Source organism: Mirounga angustirostris, unplaced genomic scaffold (genome assembly GCF_029215605.1).
Source record: "Mirounga angustirostris isolate CCGP_5_RB_7025 unplaced genomic scaffold, mMirAng1.0.hap1 SCAF_8, whole genome shotgun sequence".
NCBI lineage: Eukaryota > Metazoa > Chordata > Mammalia > Carnivora > Phocidae > Mirounga > Mirounga angustirostris.
The window spans coordinates 63,520,656-63,536,768 of NW_026991716.1; the positions used below are offsets into that span (position 1 = coordinate 63,520,656).

A 16,113-nucleotide genomic window follows, 5' to 3' on the forward strand; every position below is an offset into this window, starting at 1 on the left:
AAAAAAAGAAAGTTAAGGATAAGTCTCATTATTATTATTCCAAGGAATATTATTATTCCTTGTTAATTTCAACATCATTCCTTGTTTTCCAGTGGACAGGGACTTTCTCCTTCTGCTCTTGGGTTAAAAAAGAGTCTCAGGGAATATTCTGGTGTTCTGTGCAGGAGTCTATTGAAATAGTTCTCAAATAGAGGATGAAGAGAAGTTGACACTAATTTCTTATATAATATTTCTGAAAAGTTACAAATTTGTGAAAAAATCAAACAATAGACTCTAGGATGTGGTTTATGTTCTAAATCAGCAACTAATATTTCACCCAAAGGCAGCTTTACTAGAATAAAGGGGTGGAATAAGAGTGGTTCCTCTATTACCTCTAGTGATCCACTATTAAAATTTTTGCTTCCCATTCCAGAGCAGCACTGGGCTCTGCTGGTGCAGAGGTCTTGGTTTCCAAGACAGCAATGCTCCCAGTAGGGGACACTGCAATGTTCCCCTTTAACTGGCAGTTGAGATTGCCACCTGGTCACTTGGGGCTCCTCATGCCAGTGAATCAATAGCCAAAGAAGAGGTTACTCTATTGGCAGAAGTGAGTGAATGATCCTGATTGTCAAGGATTTGCTACTACACAGTGAAAATTAGAAGTATTTCTGGAATGCAGAGGATGTACTAGGGTATTTCTTAGTTCTTTTCCCAGGTTCTGTGATTAAAGTCAATAGAAAACAATAATACAATACAGGGAGAACTGTTAATGGCCTACATCCTTCAGAAATGAAGATCTGGGTCACCTCACCATAAAAAGAACCATGGAAAGAACTGAAGGCAGAGAAATAGATAGTGGAAGAAGGTAGTTATAAATACCATCTACCTCCATATGACCAGTAGCAGAAATAAGGACTGTACTAGTTATTTGCATTTCCTTCTTGTTTTGATATAAATATATTTGTATACATTATTAACCAATATTTTTCTCCTCCCTGTCATTCTTCTACCATATGTGTTAATAGTAGTTACCTTTTACTGTGATATTGAAGTTATAGGGTCTCAAAGGGAGAATGTGATTCAGCTAGAAGAGGCATGAACAAAATCCAAAGACAGTTAAAGGAACTTTATATCCCCTCTTGGAGAGAGGGTTATGCTGTGTTTGGTTGTATGAGGGAAAGTTGCATCATGCTAGGTGAAAGCATAGTTTTTCTGTTTCTGTTTGTTTGTTTTTTAAGTTAAATATGGTTAAAAAGGGTATATACAGCTGTCAAGTTGTTGAGGCACAAACTTTGGTAGCTTTGTACTATGGCAACTCATCTAAGATGGAGCTCAGTGTCTCAGAATTTCCCTTCCTGTATGGTTCTGAGTTGGTGTTGGCCACAAGAGACATTTTGTGTGAACTTGAAAGCCAGCAGTGAAGCAGAAGCCGTATTTTTTACTCTCTGAAGGTTAGTGCAAGGTGCCAGGCAGGTGAGCCACTGGCCCTCATTGTTAACTGATCTGCTAGCTCACTTTGTGGGTGTGGGGTGGCAGAGGTAATCACCAGGATACATACAACATTTTGGTGAGCATCCTTCAACTCTTTCTTCAATGCATATATCTACAATGTGTATGTATACATAAATACACTTTATTTTTATAAAAATGGAATCATATTTAAATTCTGTTTTATGAAACAGATTCTGTACCCCCCAACAGTGTATCATGAATACTTACCTCTAGATAATTAGTCTCCAATTCAAGAACATAATTTTTAATTACTTCAAGTATTCTGTTGCATGGATATACCGTAATTTATTTAACCCTATCTCTTATTGTTAATCTCAGACTATTTTTAATTTTTCTTAATTAAAATAAGACTCTGAGGGGCGCCTGGCTGGCTCAGTTGGTAGAACATCTGACTCTTAATCTTGGGGTTGTGAGTTCGAGCCCCATGTTGGGTGTAGAGATCACTTAAGTAAATAAAAAAAAAACTTTAAAAAAAGCTTTTGAGATGAACCTTTTTGCTAATTCTTTTAACAAATTTTTATTGAGTACTGCGTACCAGGCATGTAGTAGCTTCATCTCTATGCAAATCTACATGGCTAAATTTCTGTATGGTTAAGCTTTTCAACAAGTGTGTATTGTGAAAAGGAAGAAATAAACAGAGAGGTACATCAATTTAAGATCTGCACAGATTTAATTTTATAAAATAACTAGGTCATTCTAAGCTTTTCTATAGGTCTTCTTGTAATGCATTTGCTTGCCTCTAGAATAAACCTGAATTTATTGATCCATCTCTGTGAAGCTTGAAAATAATTTTCTCCATGTTCCCAACTTCTCTTTTAAATCAAAGTGCCCCCAAATTGCCTGTATTTGTAGACCTTCTGTGACCCCCTGTATACTGAAGTAAAGTAGAATCTCATTCTCCATCCCAGAAATAGAGTTTGCATTCCAACGTGATTCTCATACATGCTAGAGTTTGAGAAGCACTGGTTTAGATCTCTGGGCTTAGCTCACACTTGACCTTGGTCCTCTCCTCTGAACAACATAGGGGAGGAGACTAGATCAGCAGTGATAGCTCTGTCAAGGATAGGATCTCTACCCAAGGATCCACTCAGACACTTTTCACTATCCTCAAGTCCTGCCTGCATAGGAAGCCGGCCACTAAAGATAGGCTGCCTATAGGAGACATAGGGACATAAGGGACCTCTGCAAGCCGTTCAGCAGGGTGAAAAAGGGTGGAACAGGAAAGGGAGGAAAGCAAGTTCCTGGATTCCAAAACCCACAGTTTGTCTAGGTGCTACTTTCTCCCTTATTTAGCACATAGCTTTGTCACGTGACATCCCTTTGCTGACCTCTTTTCCTTGTGCATTTTGCCCTGCCTGAAAAAGTCACCATGTAAAACTTTCCTCCACGGATTAGAAACTTAAAAGTTGTCAGGGACTGAATGTGCCTGTTTTCCAACAGTTTCTGGTAGTTCTCTGCTTTTATGGTGTAGTCATGGTGAACCCTGAGTCCTCTGAAGATGGTTCCAGTGCCAAAGAACTGGCGAAGGAGCTGTTGACAAGCCGGGGTGGTGAGGAGCTGGGGAAGCTCAGTAACTGCTGCACCACGGCTACCGGCCTCCTGGGACAGGAGAGCCACCCCAATCCTAACTGTGTTTCTACAAATTGCTCCCAGCTTTGCAGTTCTAATGAATGCTGTCCGTAGCAAATGTGTGTGGAGACAGCCAAAAATATAAAGCATCTCCCTGGATAATTGCTTCTCCCAGTTCCAAGTAGCAACACCTAACTTTTGCGTGTGCCAGCATTCCTTTCTTGCTCTTTTTTTTTTTTCCAACGGAGAAACCACAGCATTTTCCTGGAGAGGCAAACGAAATGCCTTCATTTGTGTTTCAAGTAAAAATAGTTTTTCTCCTGTCCTTTCATATACGTTAAACAACTCCCCAGAAAATACCTTGGTTTGGCGTCTGTGTGTGTGCATGTGTGCATGTGTGTGTTTGCCATTTCTCTAAAATTATGACTCATAGTCTGGGGGACAATGATTTTTTTCCACTTCGCTTAGCTGCTCTGAATTTCTCCTCACAAGGATGGGCCTGTTTATTCACTCCGGGCATCGCTGGTAGAGCGCTAGTGTAAACAGCCCCGGGAAGTGGGCGCCCTGTGTTCTCGCGGGGAGCAGGGACGCCGGGGCCAGGTTGGGCTTGACCGCATTCAGAGACAGCTTTCGGACCCCGCGCCCCACCAGGATTTTCGATGCGGGCCGGAGCCGCGAGAAGCGCCATTGTGATGCCGGTGGGAGGGGTGGAGCCACCAAGTCCTGTCTCAATTTAGACTTCTCACTCCGCTTTTAGGCGCGCCCATTTCAGACTGCTAAACTCCGGAGTCAGGGGAAAAAAAAGCGGGGAGGAGGTGGAAAGCCACACCCCGCGGCGCCCGCGAATTTCCCCAGGAGCTGACGGTGGCCCAGGCAGACGCGGCCGAGATGCGGGGCGGGGAGCTCCCGGCCGCCGCCCTCCTCGTGTGCGTGTGGACCGCCGTGCTGGCCGCGGCCCCCCGGTAGGAGCGCGGGCGCGGGCGCGGGGCGCGGGGCGCGGGGCCGGGCGCGGGGCCGGGCGCGGGGCCGGGCGGGCGGAGGGGGCGGCGGCTGCGCGGCCGCGGGTGGGAACCGGCCCCGCGGCCGCACTCCCCAGCCGGGCACCGGCCTGCAGGGTAGACCGTCTGTCGCTGCCCCCGGGTTCTCCGTGGGACAGTCACCTTCTCCACCCGTGGAAGTTGTTGAAGCGTCTTTCTGACCGTAACGACTTTCTCGAGACACGTTTTAGTTCTAGTACATGTTGCCTCTGCCTTTTCCTCAACATTCCCCCCCCTCCCAAACAGCGTGCCTTCTTTTCTCAAAGGCGTGTGATGTATTTTTTCCTAAACCAGGTCTCTCAGCTTCGGCATTGGCAAGGTGTGACTGAGGTGAATTGGTTCGGGTGCAGGCACTGTAGGAAGATAACTAATGAGACACCCACCTGAATGGGGAGTGCCCCTCTCCTACGGGTTTTTGCAGTTGAGCCTTTACCCTTGGCTTGGGCAGAGAAAGTGCTGTTTTTGCGGACTTTTATGCACTGCTACACCTGGACATTTTACCACTGGTCGTTTAATTTCCGATGGTATATTTCAGTCAGTGGTATGTGTTAGATGATGTTTTCTGGGGCAGATGCCCATGAATGAAGGTTTGAATAAAAACCGCAAAATGTGTGTGTGTGTGTGTTTAAGCCAAGAAAAAAATCACACTGGCATGAGGTTGTCTGTAAAGGAGAAGTTGAGAGGCTTGTACGTTGCCAGTAACTTCTGCATGCCCCAGTGTAAGCTATTTACACTGAGGCTCATCCTGTGCTGTTTGTGGTTTATAAAATGGAAATAATAACACACGCTCTCCTCTAGTGGTGCAGGAATTATTGCATTAAGATTGATTTATGAGAATTCCTTTCTCAATAGCATTTCAGTGCGGTTGCTAAATGGAACAGTGGGGCAATATTGGAGTAATTGGAACAATTGCAATTGGCATAGTATGGAGAGTCGATCTCACTATCTATGAGATTTGAGGATCGGAAAAGAATGGAGATGTAAAGATAAGAAACTGTGTTTTTCCTCTTCTTGGGAACTTCAGGCCTAGGTTTCTGGTGACAGCCCCAGGGATCGTCAGGCCTGGAGGAAATGTGACTATTGGGGTAGAGCTTCTAGAACACAGCCCTTCCCAGGTCACTGTGAAGGCCGAGTTGGTCAAGATGGCAGCCAACCTCACTGTCTCTGTCCTGGAAGCAGAAGGAGTCTTTGAAAAAGGTAAGATAAACAGCATGAAGTCTTACCCTTCTGTAGTAGTAACTGCAGTGTGTTAATAAAGCCACATGTTAGGTAGGGTAACAGAGAAACCCCAGAGTTGCAGTGTTCTAAGTAGTACACTTTTAATTTTTGCTCATGTAGAGTCCAAAATGGTGTTCCCGGATGCTCCCCCAAGCTGAGATTCACAGACCCAGGTTCCTTCCACTTTGTGGCTCCCTCATCATCAACATGTGTCTTCCAAGTCTACAGGGGAAGAGCATGGAGTTTCTCATGTGGGAGGTTTTTATGGGATGGGCTTAGAAGGGGCTCATATCACTTCTGTTCCTCTTCTGGTGGCCACATTTAGCTGCAAAGGAGGCTGGGAAATGTAGGCCAGTGACTGCCCAGAGAGGGAAATGGACAAGGTCAATAGTCTGATATATATTTATATATAGTTTATGTAAACCATATGTAACCATGTTTATATTTATTGAGTACTAAGGATTTTATTAAGTAGGCCTGTGGACAAGAAAAGAGCGACACAGTGTTAAAGTTCAGTTTTATGGAATATTTCTTAATTTTTAAGGTACAGGAAAAAATGATAAATGTGGGAGTCATTTGTAAAAGAACCCACATCTCTTAAATTGGGATTCAAATCTGGTTTAGGATTAAATTGGGTCGATGAATGTCTTCTTTTTATTACGAAGGGAAAAATAATTTTGGGGGTAAATACTTAAGCTTTTTTTTCCCATTAAAATGAACATTTATTGTATTTTTTTTCTAATTGAAAGAGTAGTATATATTTGGTGCTTACATCCTGGAAGTAAAGGAAATAAACCAAGATCACCCATAATCTTACCACCTAACTATAAACACCGTTAACTAGAAGCATGTTTAGATGTTTCATCAGAGGACAGAGATTGAGGCATAAATGCCTATAATGTTAAGAATTATCTTAAAAAATTAATTTAAGGGCACATGATGAAGGGTGGATGGGATTCCACAATAGTTCATTTTATAAATGTTGATCCTCTACCAACATAGAGAAATTAACACCATCATGAAAGAAGGTAAAAATCAAAGTTTATCTATATCTGTGTTTTTTTTTTTCTCCACTGGAGGTTGACTGACTAGGAGGGTAAGTTTGGGATAGAAGTCAGGAAGAGGTGATGTGTATGGGAGCCAAGCCACTTTGTCTTTCATGGGAGTTATGTCAGGAAAGTGGGAGGCCTTGTTTTGCTGGAGAGGAAATGTAGATTAGTGCTTAGGATCTGAGATTGTCTTAGCACCAGTTGTATGGTCTTGTGCAGTTACCTAACTGTACTGAGCCTCAATTTCCTCACCTGTAAAATGGGGATAATGAAACTTACTTTCCAGAGCAGGTATAAAGTGAAAGTTAGTATCCAGCACCTATGAGGAATTTAACACCAGCTGTTAATATTTATCAGTAGTAATACTGAAGAAGAAGATGCAGGATGCATTATTTCCTTTTATATGAGGGTAGACTTCTGCTTTCATTATTGAAATATTATTTCTGAAAATGAATGAATCCTGGTCTTATGATAATGGCTAAAGAAAATATTGAAATACTAAGTCAGAGCAGACAATACTTAATGTAGTTCCACATTCATTATTTATCCACTAAGAATTATCATTTTGGCTCTACTAGAGTGGCAGTTTTACCGCAATGCAGAGGTCCAGAATAACATGGATGATTTTGATAAATATTTGGGCTTTCCTCAGATGTTTGTATACTCTTATTTTAGAATTTCTACTGCATTATCTTTTCTGCAATCTCCTTTATCAGTCTCTTTTCTCTTTTCTGCAAATAGTACCAACACTGCAGATGGGGGAAGGGGGGACTGTGGCTCATTTTAAAACTTTTTTCTTAGATTTTTCTTTTGGGAAGAGAGTTGGTCATATGTCTCTGGGAAGGCTAAAGTGCTCAAGACTGGGTCAGACAACACTATCCTGAGAGCAGAATGAATCTTTGAAAAAGAGAGAGAGAAAATGCAATTTTTAGTGGCTGTTTTCTGACTCTGTTGACCTACAGTTTCATTGAAAATGCCATTTCTGGGAGCACTCTCTCTCTTTCAAAGGAGAAGGTTACTCTGTTATCAGAGGCCGTGAGTCATTGTTCTCAAAGCAGATGCTTCCTGTAATGTTAGGACTTAAGGACCAAGACTTTTTTTTTTTTTTTTTTAACCTGACTTCTCCAGTTGCAGCAATATGTAGACAAATGAGCATTTTAAATTGATGGATCTTCTAAATCCAGAGATCCTCCTAGGATTCATTTTTTTCTCCGTTGCCACATAAACACAAGCAAATAAATATATTTTAGGTCTGATTATTTCATTACTTTTTTATGAGGGCCTCCAAGAAAAGGTTGGTTCTAATAAAGATTCATCTTCCAGCAGGGCTGGGTAAAGAGGGGTATTATTTCTGAGTGGCTGTTTCTAACAGTCCGGGTCTTTTTAGAAAGTTCCGGGGTAGAGCAATGTTTCACCATGACCAGAATGCATTGGTAGCTTAATTGTGTCAGAAATGGTAACAGCTAAAGGATTCAAATTGCAGAATATACTTTAAAAAAGGGATGGGTGAAATTGGTGAAGGCGATTAAGTAAGAGTACACTTATCTTGATGAGGACTGAGTAACAGAGGGAAATGCTGACTCACTATATTGTACACCTGAAACTAGTATAACACTGTATGTTAACTACACTGGAATTAAAATTAAAAAATGGAAAAAATATAAATAAATTAAAAAAATTAAAAAGGCAGAAAAGTATGGCTTGTCATCAAGGAAGAGTTCATTTATTTGTTTGACAGATACAGGGAAGATTTTATTTACATTTCCATCCTTGAGGCCAGCAGCACTGATAAATTACATTATAGTTAATTTATTCATTTTTAAATATATGAATTCTCCATTTATTGGGGATCAATTACGTGGTTTTTTGGGTGAACAGTAGCCCTTTAGAAAAAGTGTTTCTACTAAACTTTGTGACATTCTCTAAAGGTATATTAATGCCTCTTCAGTGGTAAGATTGAGACACTGAAGTGCACTTGCCATTATCACCACCAACCCCACCACTACCATCACCACCACCCTCATCACCACTATCACCACCAACCCCACCACCACCATCACCAGCACCCTCATCACCATCATCACCACCAACCCCACCACTACCATCACCACCACCCTCATCACCACCACCACCACCATCACCACCCTCATCACCACCATCACCACCAACCCCACCACCACCATCACCACCACCACCATCACCAGCACCCTCATCACCACCATCACCACCAACCCCACCACCACCATCACCACCACCACCATCACCACCACCCTCATCACCACCACCATCACCATCACCAGCACCCTGATCACCACCATCACCACCAACCCCACCACTACCATCACCACCACCCTCATCACCACCATCACCACCAACCCCACCACCACCATCACCACCACCCTCATCACCACCATCACCACCAACCCCACCACCACCATCATCACCACCCTCATCACCACCATCACCACCAACCCCACCACCACCATCATCACCACCCTCATCACCACCATCACCACCAACCCCACCACTACCATCACCACTACCCTCATCACCACCACCACCACCATCACCAGCACCCTCATCCCCTTTATAGTGAATAGAGCTAGGTTCATAGTCTTCTGTTGCATAAAATAGTTAAGTGGACATAATTAACAAAACATGGTAAAAGTTCAGCAGGTAGTGATTACCAGAGGAGAGAAGATGGAGTCACTTTTGAAATCAAATCAGATTTGAAATCAAATCAAACTGCATGTTGGGTGGAGAGTGAGTCTGTCCCCTTATTTCTTCCCTTCTTGGTTTTTATCTTTTCCATTAGTGAGATGTTGCCCTGGAGTTCCATGCCAGATCAAGAAAAAAAGTTTAAGAATGTTTGAATTCAGGGGTCATAAATAAGAACTATCTTCTCTGTGAAGGCATATGGAATGGTTGAATTATTTTTGACATCCTTGAAATCATTATTTCTACCTTATTCCCCTCCTCTTTCTACAATTTGAAATGTTCATGTGTAAACTTTCAGTGTTTCTTGAGTGAGATTTGCCTCAAATAATAATGAATGCACCCTTTCCCCTCATTCATGAATTCATTGTTGCTGGTTCACATAAACCTGATTTAAGAAAAAAACCTAAACAAAATGTCAGCAGAAGCTGTGGGTGCTCTGCGGGGCATCTTGTGGTGAGGGCCTGATGGTTGGGATGCATTGTTTATTTATTGATCGTGCCATGCCTGCTTCCATCTTCCCACTGAGGCGTTGGCATGAGATGTACTCTATGAGTGAGTGTGTCTATATCCTTTAATAATTGCTTTTTCTTTTTGCTCTAAAATCTTGGGAGTTAATGGGGTGTTTACTTTTCTATTTTTTAAGAGTTAAAAATCCTTCTTTGTCCTTTACTGTCTTTCTCACATTGATGAGGGGATATTTTATTTTCCATCTTGATCTGGTAAAGGGTGGGAAATCAAGGTTTCTTAAGTTTGAGCTATTAGCTGACAAACTTAAAAAAACATCCAATTCAGTTTGGATGGCTTTCTGGTGGAAACAAAGCTCCTGAATGTACATTTCATGGCTTGTAGATCAAAATCAGTCCCATGGTTTTTATGAGAGTAGATTAATTAGTGTAGTGTGTGGGCAGATCTCCCAGGGCAGGTTTTCACAGGCAGCTTTGCCAGTAGAACTCAGTCTGAACTTGTAGTTACGTGAGAATTATTTTTAAAGGGTGTGGACTCTTCATTCACATGTCTTTGCTATTGTGCGTGATATATATGTGTATATATATATAGGCCGGAAGATAAAGGACCACAATGTAGTCATGATGTGGTTGAGCTCTGAAGCCAGGCTACCTGATTGTCCTTCCATTAGTGGTTGTGTGGCTGTGGGCAGTCATGATCTCACCAGGCTTCAGTTTTATTATCTGGAGAATAGAGGTTCCTGCCTTATGCGATTACATGGCTATTGTGTGAATTAAGTGAGGTAACATGTTTAAAGCACTTAACACATAGGAATTTTTCAAGAAAATGGTAGCTGTTATTAGAAAAGAATAGTAACAATCATGACAGAGGCAATTATTAATCATCGGCTGGGGTGATCTTGAACTGGGAACTCTATAAAGGGCACATCACTAGGAGGGGCTGGGAAGGGATTGAGGTTCCTTATAGTGCCAGGGCCTTAATGTACAATACTTCAATAACCTTGTGAGGAAGGCACTATTATCTTCATTTTAGAGATGAAGAAACTGAGGCTAAGAGAGAAAAAAAAAATTTTTTTCCCCAGAGTTAACAACCTAAATTGTGAAGCCTGCATTTGAAGTTGGTTCTGTTGGTTCTGAATTTGAAGGTTGAGACTGGCTGGAAGAGCATGACATATATTTTGTTAGCCTTACTTTGGGATATTGATGCAATGTTGTATCAGTCATCTTCCTCTAAAATTACTGTCACGTTTGCTTGCAGTGATTTCGTCCTGGGTCTCATGAAATCTGATCTGGATCTGAAGAATCACAGTGCAGTGCTAGCTCTCCACCCAATTTACTTGGAGCTTTATAGAATTTTGGATCTGGATGGGACCTCAGAGATAAGCCAATTCAGTCACCTAATTTATGGCCGAGGAGACTGAGGCCTGGTGTTTGACGATTTGCCCAAGATGAAGTCACTTATTGGTAGCCGAGCTGAAAACCTCAAACGTCCCCAAATTTGCAGTCTAGTGCTATTTCCGTTATACTCTAGGAAACTTTCCTAACATATGGAGAACTGTGTGTAAGACCTAGGATATATTTGCAAATGTTGATTTTTCTGATATGGAAGAAAATAAGGCTAACTAAGGAGTTTTAAAATGCTTACCTGCATATTTGTGCAAGTTTCTTATTTCAGCTCAAGGTGGAGTTGCTCTTTATGGACTAATGGTTCTGCATGGGGCGGGGGCGGGGCTAGGAGCCTCATAGTTCTTTCTAACACTAAATCCTTTTGCTGGGTTTCTCACTGTGTGAGTTGTGCTTATTAAAAGCATGGACTCAGGGTGCCTGGCTGGCTCCAGTTGGGGAGCACGTGACTCTTGATCTTGGGGTTATGGGTTCAAGCCCCACATTGGGTGTAGAGATTACCTAAAAGTAAAATCTTAAAAAAAAGGCAGACTTGTGGCCACCCCTTCAAAACATGGGTAAGGTCTAGGAATCTAAATTTTATTTCAAGCAGTCATCACAAGTGATTCTTAGCCACATTAAAATGAGGACGACTACTCTTTAGTATCTCACGAATGGCTCCTGACAAAGTGCTGGAAAGCCTGAGAGTGAGAGTCATGCCTTTGCAAGTCCATGATGATTCATGGTAGCTGAGAGAAGTCCCCTCCCAGACTTCTGTATTTGCTTTCAAGCAGCCCCCAACCCTAAGCATGGGTGTTCATTTTAAGTGATGAAGAATCATATTTTGGGGTTTGATTATGAATCAGTGATTGAGTGAAGCTGAAAGTGAACATACTGATTCTTTAAACACCAAGTTAAACATGTGCTGCTCCTTTTCTAACAAGGAATGAGTCACTGTCCCAGTGACTCACTGAGGCGTTGTGGTGGAAATAGAAATCAGATCCTGTAAGAATTCGGGGTGGGTTACTGTTTGATCCTTTATGTTGCTAAGAGGGCTTTAGAATGCTGAAACTAGTTGTTTGCCCAATGACATTTCCCCCCATTAATTTATTATTTCTTGATTATTTGTTGTATGTGATTGTGGATGAATGGGGGCGGGTGGGGAATAAGAGGAAGGAAGGATTAGAAGAGGTTCAGAGGTTCCAGAAGGATAACATATAATATTTAAAGTGCAGAAGGCTGAAGAGTTTTTATTTCTTGTTTGTATAAAAAATTCAGTGTGGTTTGTAAATAGCGCTTCTTGTGTGTGACCCTGTGCCTGGTGCTGTTACCTTTTACATGCAGAGCTATACAAATGTCCATTCATACATGTTCCGCTCCTGCTGACATATTTGGCATTTAGTGGGAACAGTTATTTTACATACTAGGGGAGGGAAGGGGGTGCTGGAGGAAAGAGTTGACGGCTGGGAGTGGCAGCCATGGGGGGATAGAGGTTTGTGTGTCTGTTTTCTGAAAAGATGCTACATTCTGCTTGAGATGTAAGTTTGGGGAGACATCCAGATGGTGATGTACAGCAGGTAGTTTTGAAATTGTAGCTAAGGAGAGAGTTTAAGGCATTGTTTTCATAGAGGCAGACAATACTTGAAGTCGGTGGAAATGCATGAGATGTGCAAGAGAGACAAAGCTTATGGAACAAGACTGATGACAGAAGCTTGGAAAAAGGAAAAGAAATCAATGAAATGGACGAACGATGAGCAGCCAGAGACAGGGATAGATTGAAGATGGTGAGATGTTTCAGAAGCCAAGGGAAGAAAGTTACAAGAAGGAAAGTTTGATAGAACTGAGTGTCCCAGAGGGTCAGAGAAGAGAAGACGAAGACAGAGAAAAGGACATTGGTGATCCTTGAGTGAATGGTTTTAAGTTGAATGTTGGGAGCAAAAGCCAAGTTTTAAGGGCGCCTGGGTGGCTCAGTCGTTACGCGTCTGCCTTCGGCTCAGGTCATGATCCCAGGGTCCTGGGATCAAGTCCCACATCGGGCTCCCTGCTCAGCAGGAAGCCTGCTTCTCCCTCTCCCACTACCCCTGCTTGTGTTCCTGCTCTCTCTCTGTCAAATAAATAAATAAAATCTTAAAAAAAAAAAAAGCCAAGTTTTAAGTAATAAATGGGTAATGAGAAAATATAAGAGTGTAGACTACTCTTTACTGAAGTTTGACAGTTGAAAGGAGAGAGGTAGATGTTCTCTTAAATGCTTAGTAGAGAGGTAAAAGTGGTTGATGCAAAAAGGAGGGGTGGATAATTCATGGATAAGAAGTAGTGGGATCAGGATTAGGAACACAGGTAAGTGGATTAATCCTTAAAAAACACAAAAACAAAAACCTTGTACCTTTTGTTTTGATGCAAGAAAGAAATTGAAGAGAATGAATAAAGAAAGAAATATTTTGGGGCACCCGGGTGGCTCAGTTGTTGAGCGTCTGCCTTCGACTTGGGTCATGATCCCAGGGTCCTGGGATCGAGCCCCACGTCGGGCTCCCTGCTCCTCGGGAAGCCTGCTTCTCCCTCTCCCACTCCCCCTGCTTGTGTTCCCTCTCTCACTGTGTCTCTCTCTGTCAAATAAATAAAATCTTTAAAAAAAAAAAGAAAGAAATATTTTGAGGTATGAACTTGAGATGGAGAATAAAACTGGAATGCGGTTTTAGGAAAACTTTGCAATAGTTATTTACCTGCCTCTAAATTATACACATCTGATATCTCTTCATAGGGAGTGGGGATATACATTACAAGTAGTGGCCCATTGGAGAGAGAAATACAGAATTGGAGATACTCCCTGGTGGTGTCCAAATGGGTCCCTGCTGGATTGTGGGATGTTGGAATGCAAGGGCGGATACTTGTATTGGTATCAAGGGAAGGAACACAAGAGAATAGAGAAGAGAAAGGGGTATTTATGGTGGTAGTATGCTTCACTTGAAGCTTGAAGGGATCGGGTAGTTATTTTATTATTGCCATGGGATTGTCAGTGTGAGTAAGAAGAGGAATTGTAATTTATTATCTCTTGGTCTGGGCTAAGGTGATCATCAGACCAATGGTGCAATGACAAAACTTGAGGAGAAGGAAATTATAGTGGGTTCTGGTCTTGCTCTGCCTGTTCTATTCTTCATTTCTCTTAGGAAAATTCCACAACTTGACTTTCTTCCCTCGCAAGGGTGAGGGTGAAATTGGCCAAAGAAAATTTGGTGTCAGGAGTTGGGTGGGGAGTAGTGGGCAGGTCCTTGGGTCTTTAGTTTTGAAGAAATGACTCATGAATTAATCTAAAAACCAGAATGGTAAAGAGCTTAGAAATACATTCTCTTAGGAGTACTTGGTAGCTTCCTTTTGGCAGGGCAATGTTGGGAATTTACATTTATGAAAATGTAGCTGGCAGAAATGATTTAGTATTATAAATTTAAATTTCGCTGAAATCTTGTTAAATCTCAGAAATATAGTTGAGACAGGGCATGACTATTTTGAGAATTCCAAATATTTATTAGGCATCAAATTGTATATGGCACAGTATTGGGTGGCATAAATGTTTGGCTCCTCACGGGGATGCAAAGTAGGTTTCATTTCATGTGCCATCTCAAGTTGATGGTAGAGGCTGCTTGGAGTGCCATGTTGATCGTGTCAAGGACGTCTGGGTTCACCGGAATAGAGAGTAGATGGATTAGCTGTGTCTGCCGTGGGCATGGGAATGGGGAGTGTGGTATGAATGCTGTAAAGGAGGCTGTTGGGTTGAAGAGGGATGGACTTCTACAGGGCTCCATGGGGCTTGAGGTAATCACAACATGGATGAGAGAGAAAAGGTAGAAGAGTGGGTGTGTTCAGATACTACCATGAGAGTGCACTAAGCTACAGAGGAGGGACAGGGAGGGAACATGAGATTTTGTTTGGACTAATATTTTGGAAGTAATAGCCAGGTCTGTTCTGTACATTTTGGGAGGCACAGTGAGTCAGACTGGGGGCTCTAGAACCACATTGGAATTGAACCCTTAGCACTACCTCTTACTACCTAAGTGGCCTTGGGCAAGTCACTTCATTTCATCTAATCTCAGTTTCTTCCTTTGTATGATGGCAATAATGATAGTACCTATCTTAGGGCATTGTTGTGAGTATTAAATGAGATAGTACTTCAGAGCTGTGCTGTGTAATATGGTAGCGATGAGCCACCTGGTTTTTTTTTTTTTTTAAAGATTTTATTTATTTATTCATGAGAGACAGAGAGAGAGACAGAGGCAGAGGGAGAAGCAGGCTCCCCGCGGAGCAGGGAGCCCGATGCGGGACTCGATCCCAGGACCCTGGGATCATGACCTGAGCCGAAGGCAGACGCTTAACCGACTGAGCCACCCAGGCGTCCCAACACCTGGGGGTTTTGAGTGCTTGATATGAGGCTTGTACACATTGAGATGGGCTGCAAGTAAAAAATACACAATGGATTTTGAATACTTAATACCAAAAAATGCAACAACACTGAATCTTTTTTAAGCTGATAAATTTTTAATATTGATTACATCTTCAAGGGTAATATTTGGGGTATATTGGGTTCAATAAAATATGTTATTAAAATTAATTTTAGGGGCGCCTGGGTGGCTCAGTTGTTAAGCGTCTGCCTTCAGCTCAGGTCATGATCTCAGGGTCCTGGGATCGAGCCCCGCATCAGGCTCCCTGCTCAGCGGGAAGCCTGCTTCTCCCTCTCCCACTCCCCCTGCTTGTGTTCCCTCTCTTGCTGTGTATCTCTCTGTCAAATAAATAAATAAAATCTTTAAAAAAAAAATTAATTTTATCCATTTCTTTTCTTTTTTTAGTGCACTGCTTTAGAACACTTATCATTATGTCTAGCACGTTGGTAAGCACTGGAGAATGTCAGCTGTGTCGTACCTAGCATCTCCTAGCACTCCATGTTATTATTATTACTATTTTTTAAAGATTTTATTTATTTATTTGACAGAGAGAGATATAGTGAGAGCAGAAACACAAGCAGGGGGAGTAGGAGAGGGAGAAGCAGGCTTCCCGCCGAGCAGGGAGCCCGATGCGGGACTCGATCCCAGGACCCTGGGATCATGACCTGAGCCCAAGGCAGACGCTTAACGACTGAGCCACCCAGGCGCCCCCATGTTATTATTGATGCCGCCCTTGTGAGCACCAGCTGTGGCA

The 16,113-nt window shown here is 42.3% G+C and overlaps 1 protein-coding gene across 1 annotated transcript in view; it reads left to right on the forward strand.

Annotated features, from left to right (window-relative positions):
• Positions 1-3,544: 3,544 nt before the first annotated feature.
• Positions 3,545-16,113, forward strand: part of CD109 (CD109 molecule) — a 138,431-nt gene continuing 125,862 nt past the window's right edge. The window contains exons 1-2 of the mRNA XM_045867091.3: positions 3,545-4,022; positions 5,122-5,294. Coding sequence (XP_045723047.1) covers positions 3,949-4,022; positions 5,122-5,294 — 247 coding nt within the window. The 5' untranslated portion in view covers positions 3,545-3,948. The remainder of the gene's footprint in view (positions 4,023-5,121; positions 5,295-16,113) is intronic.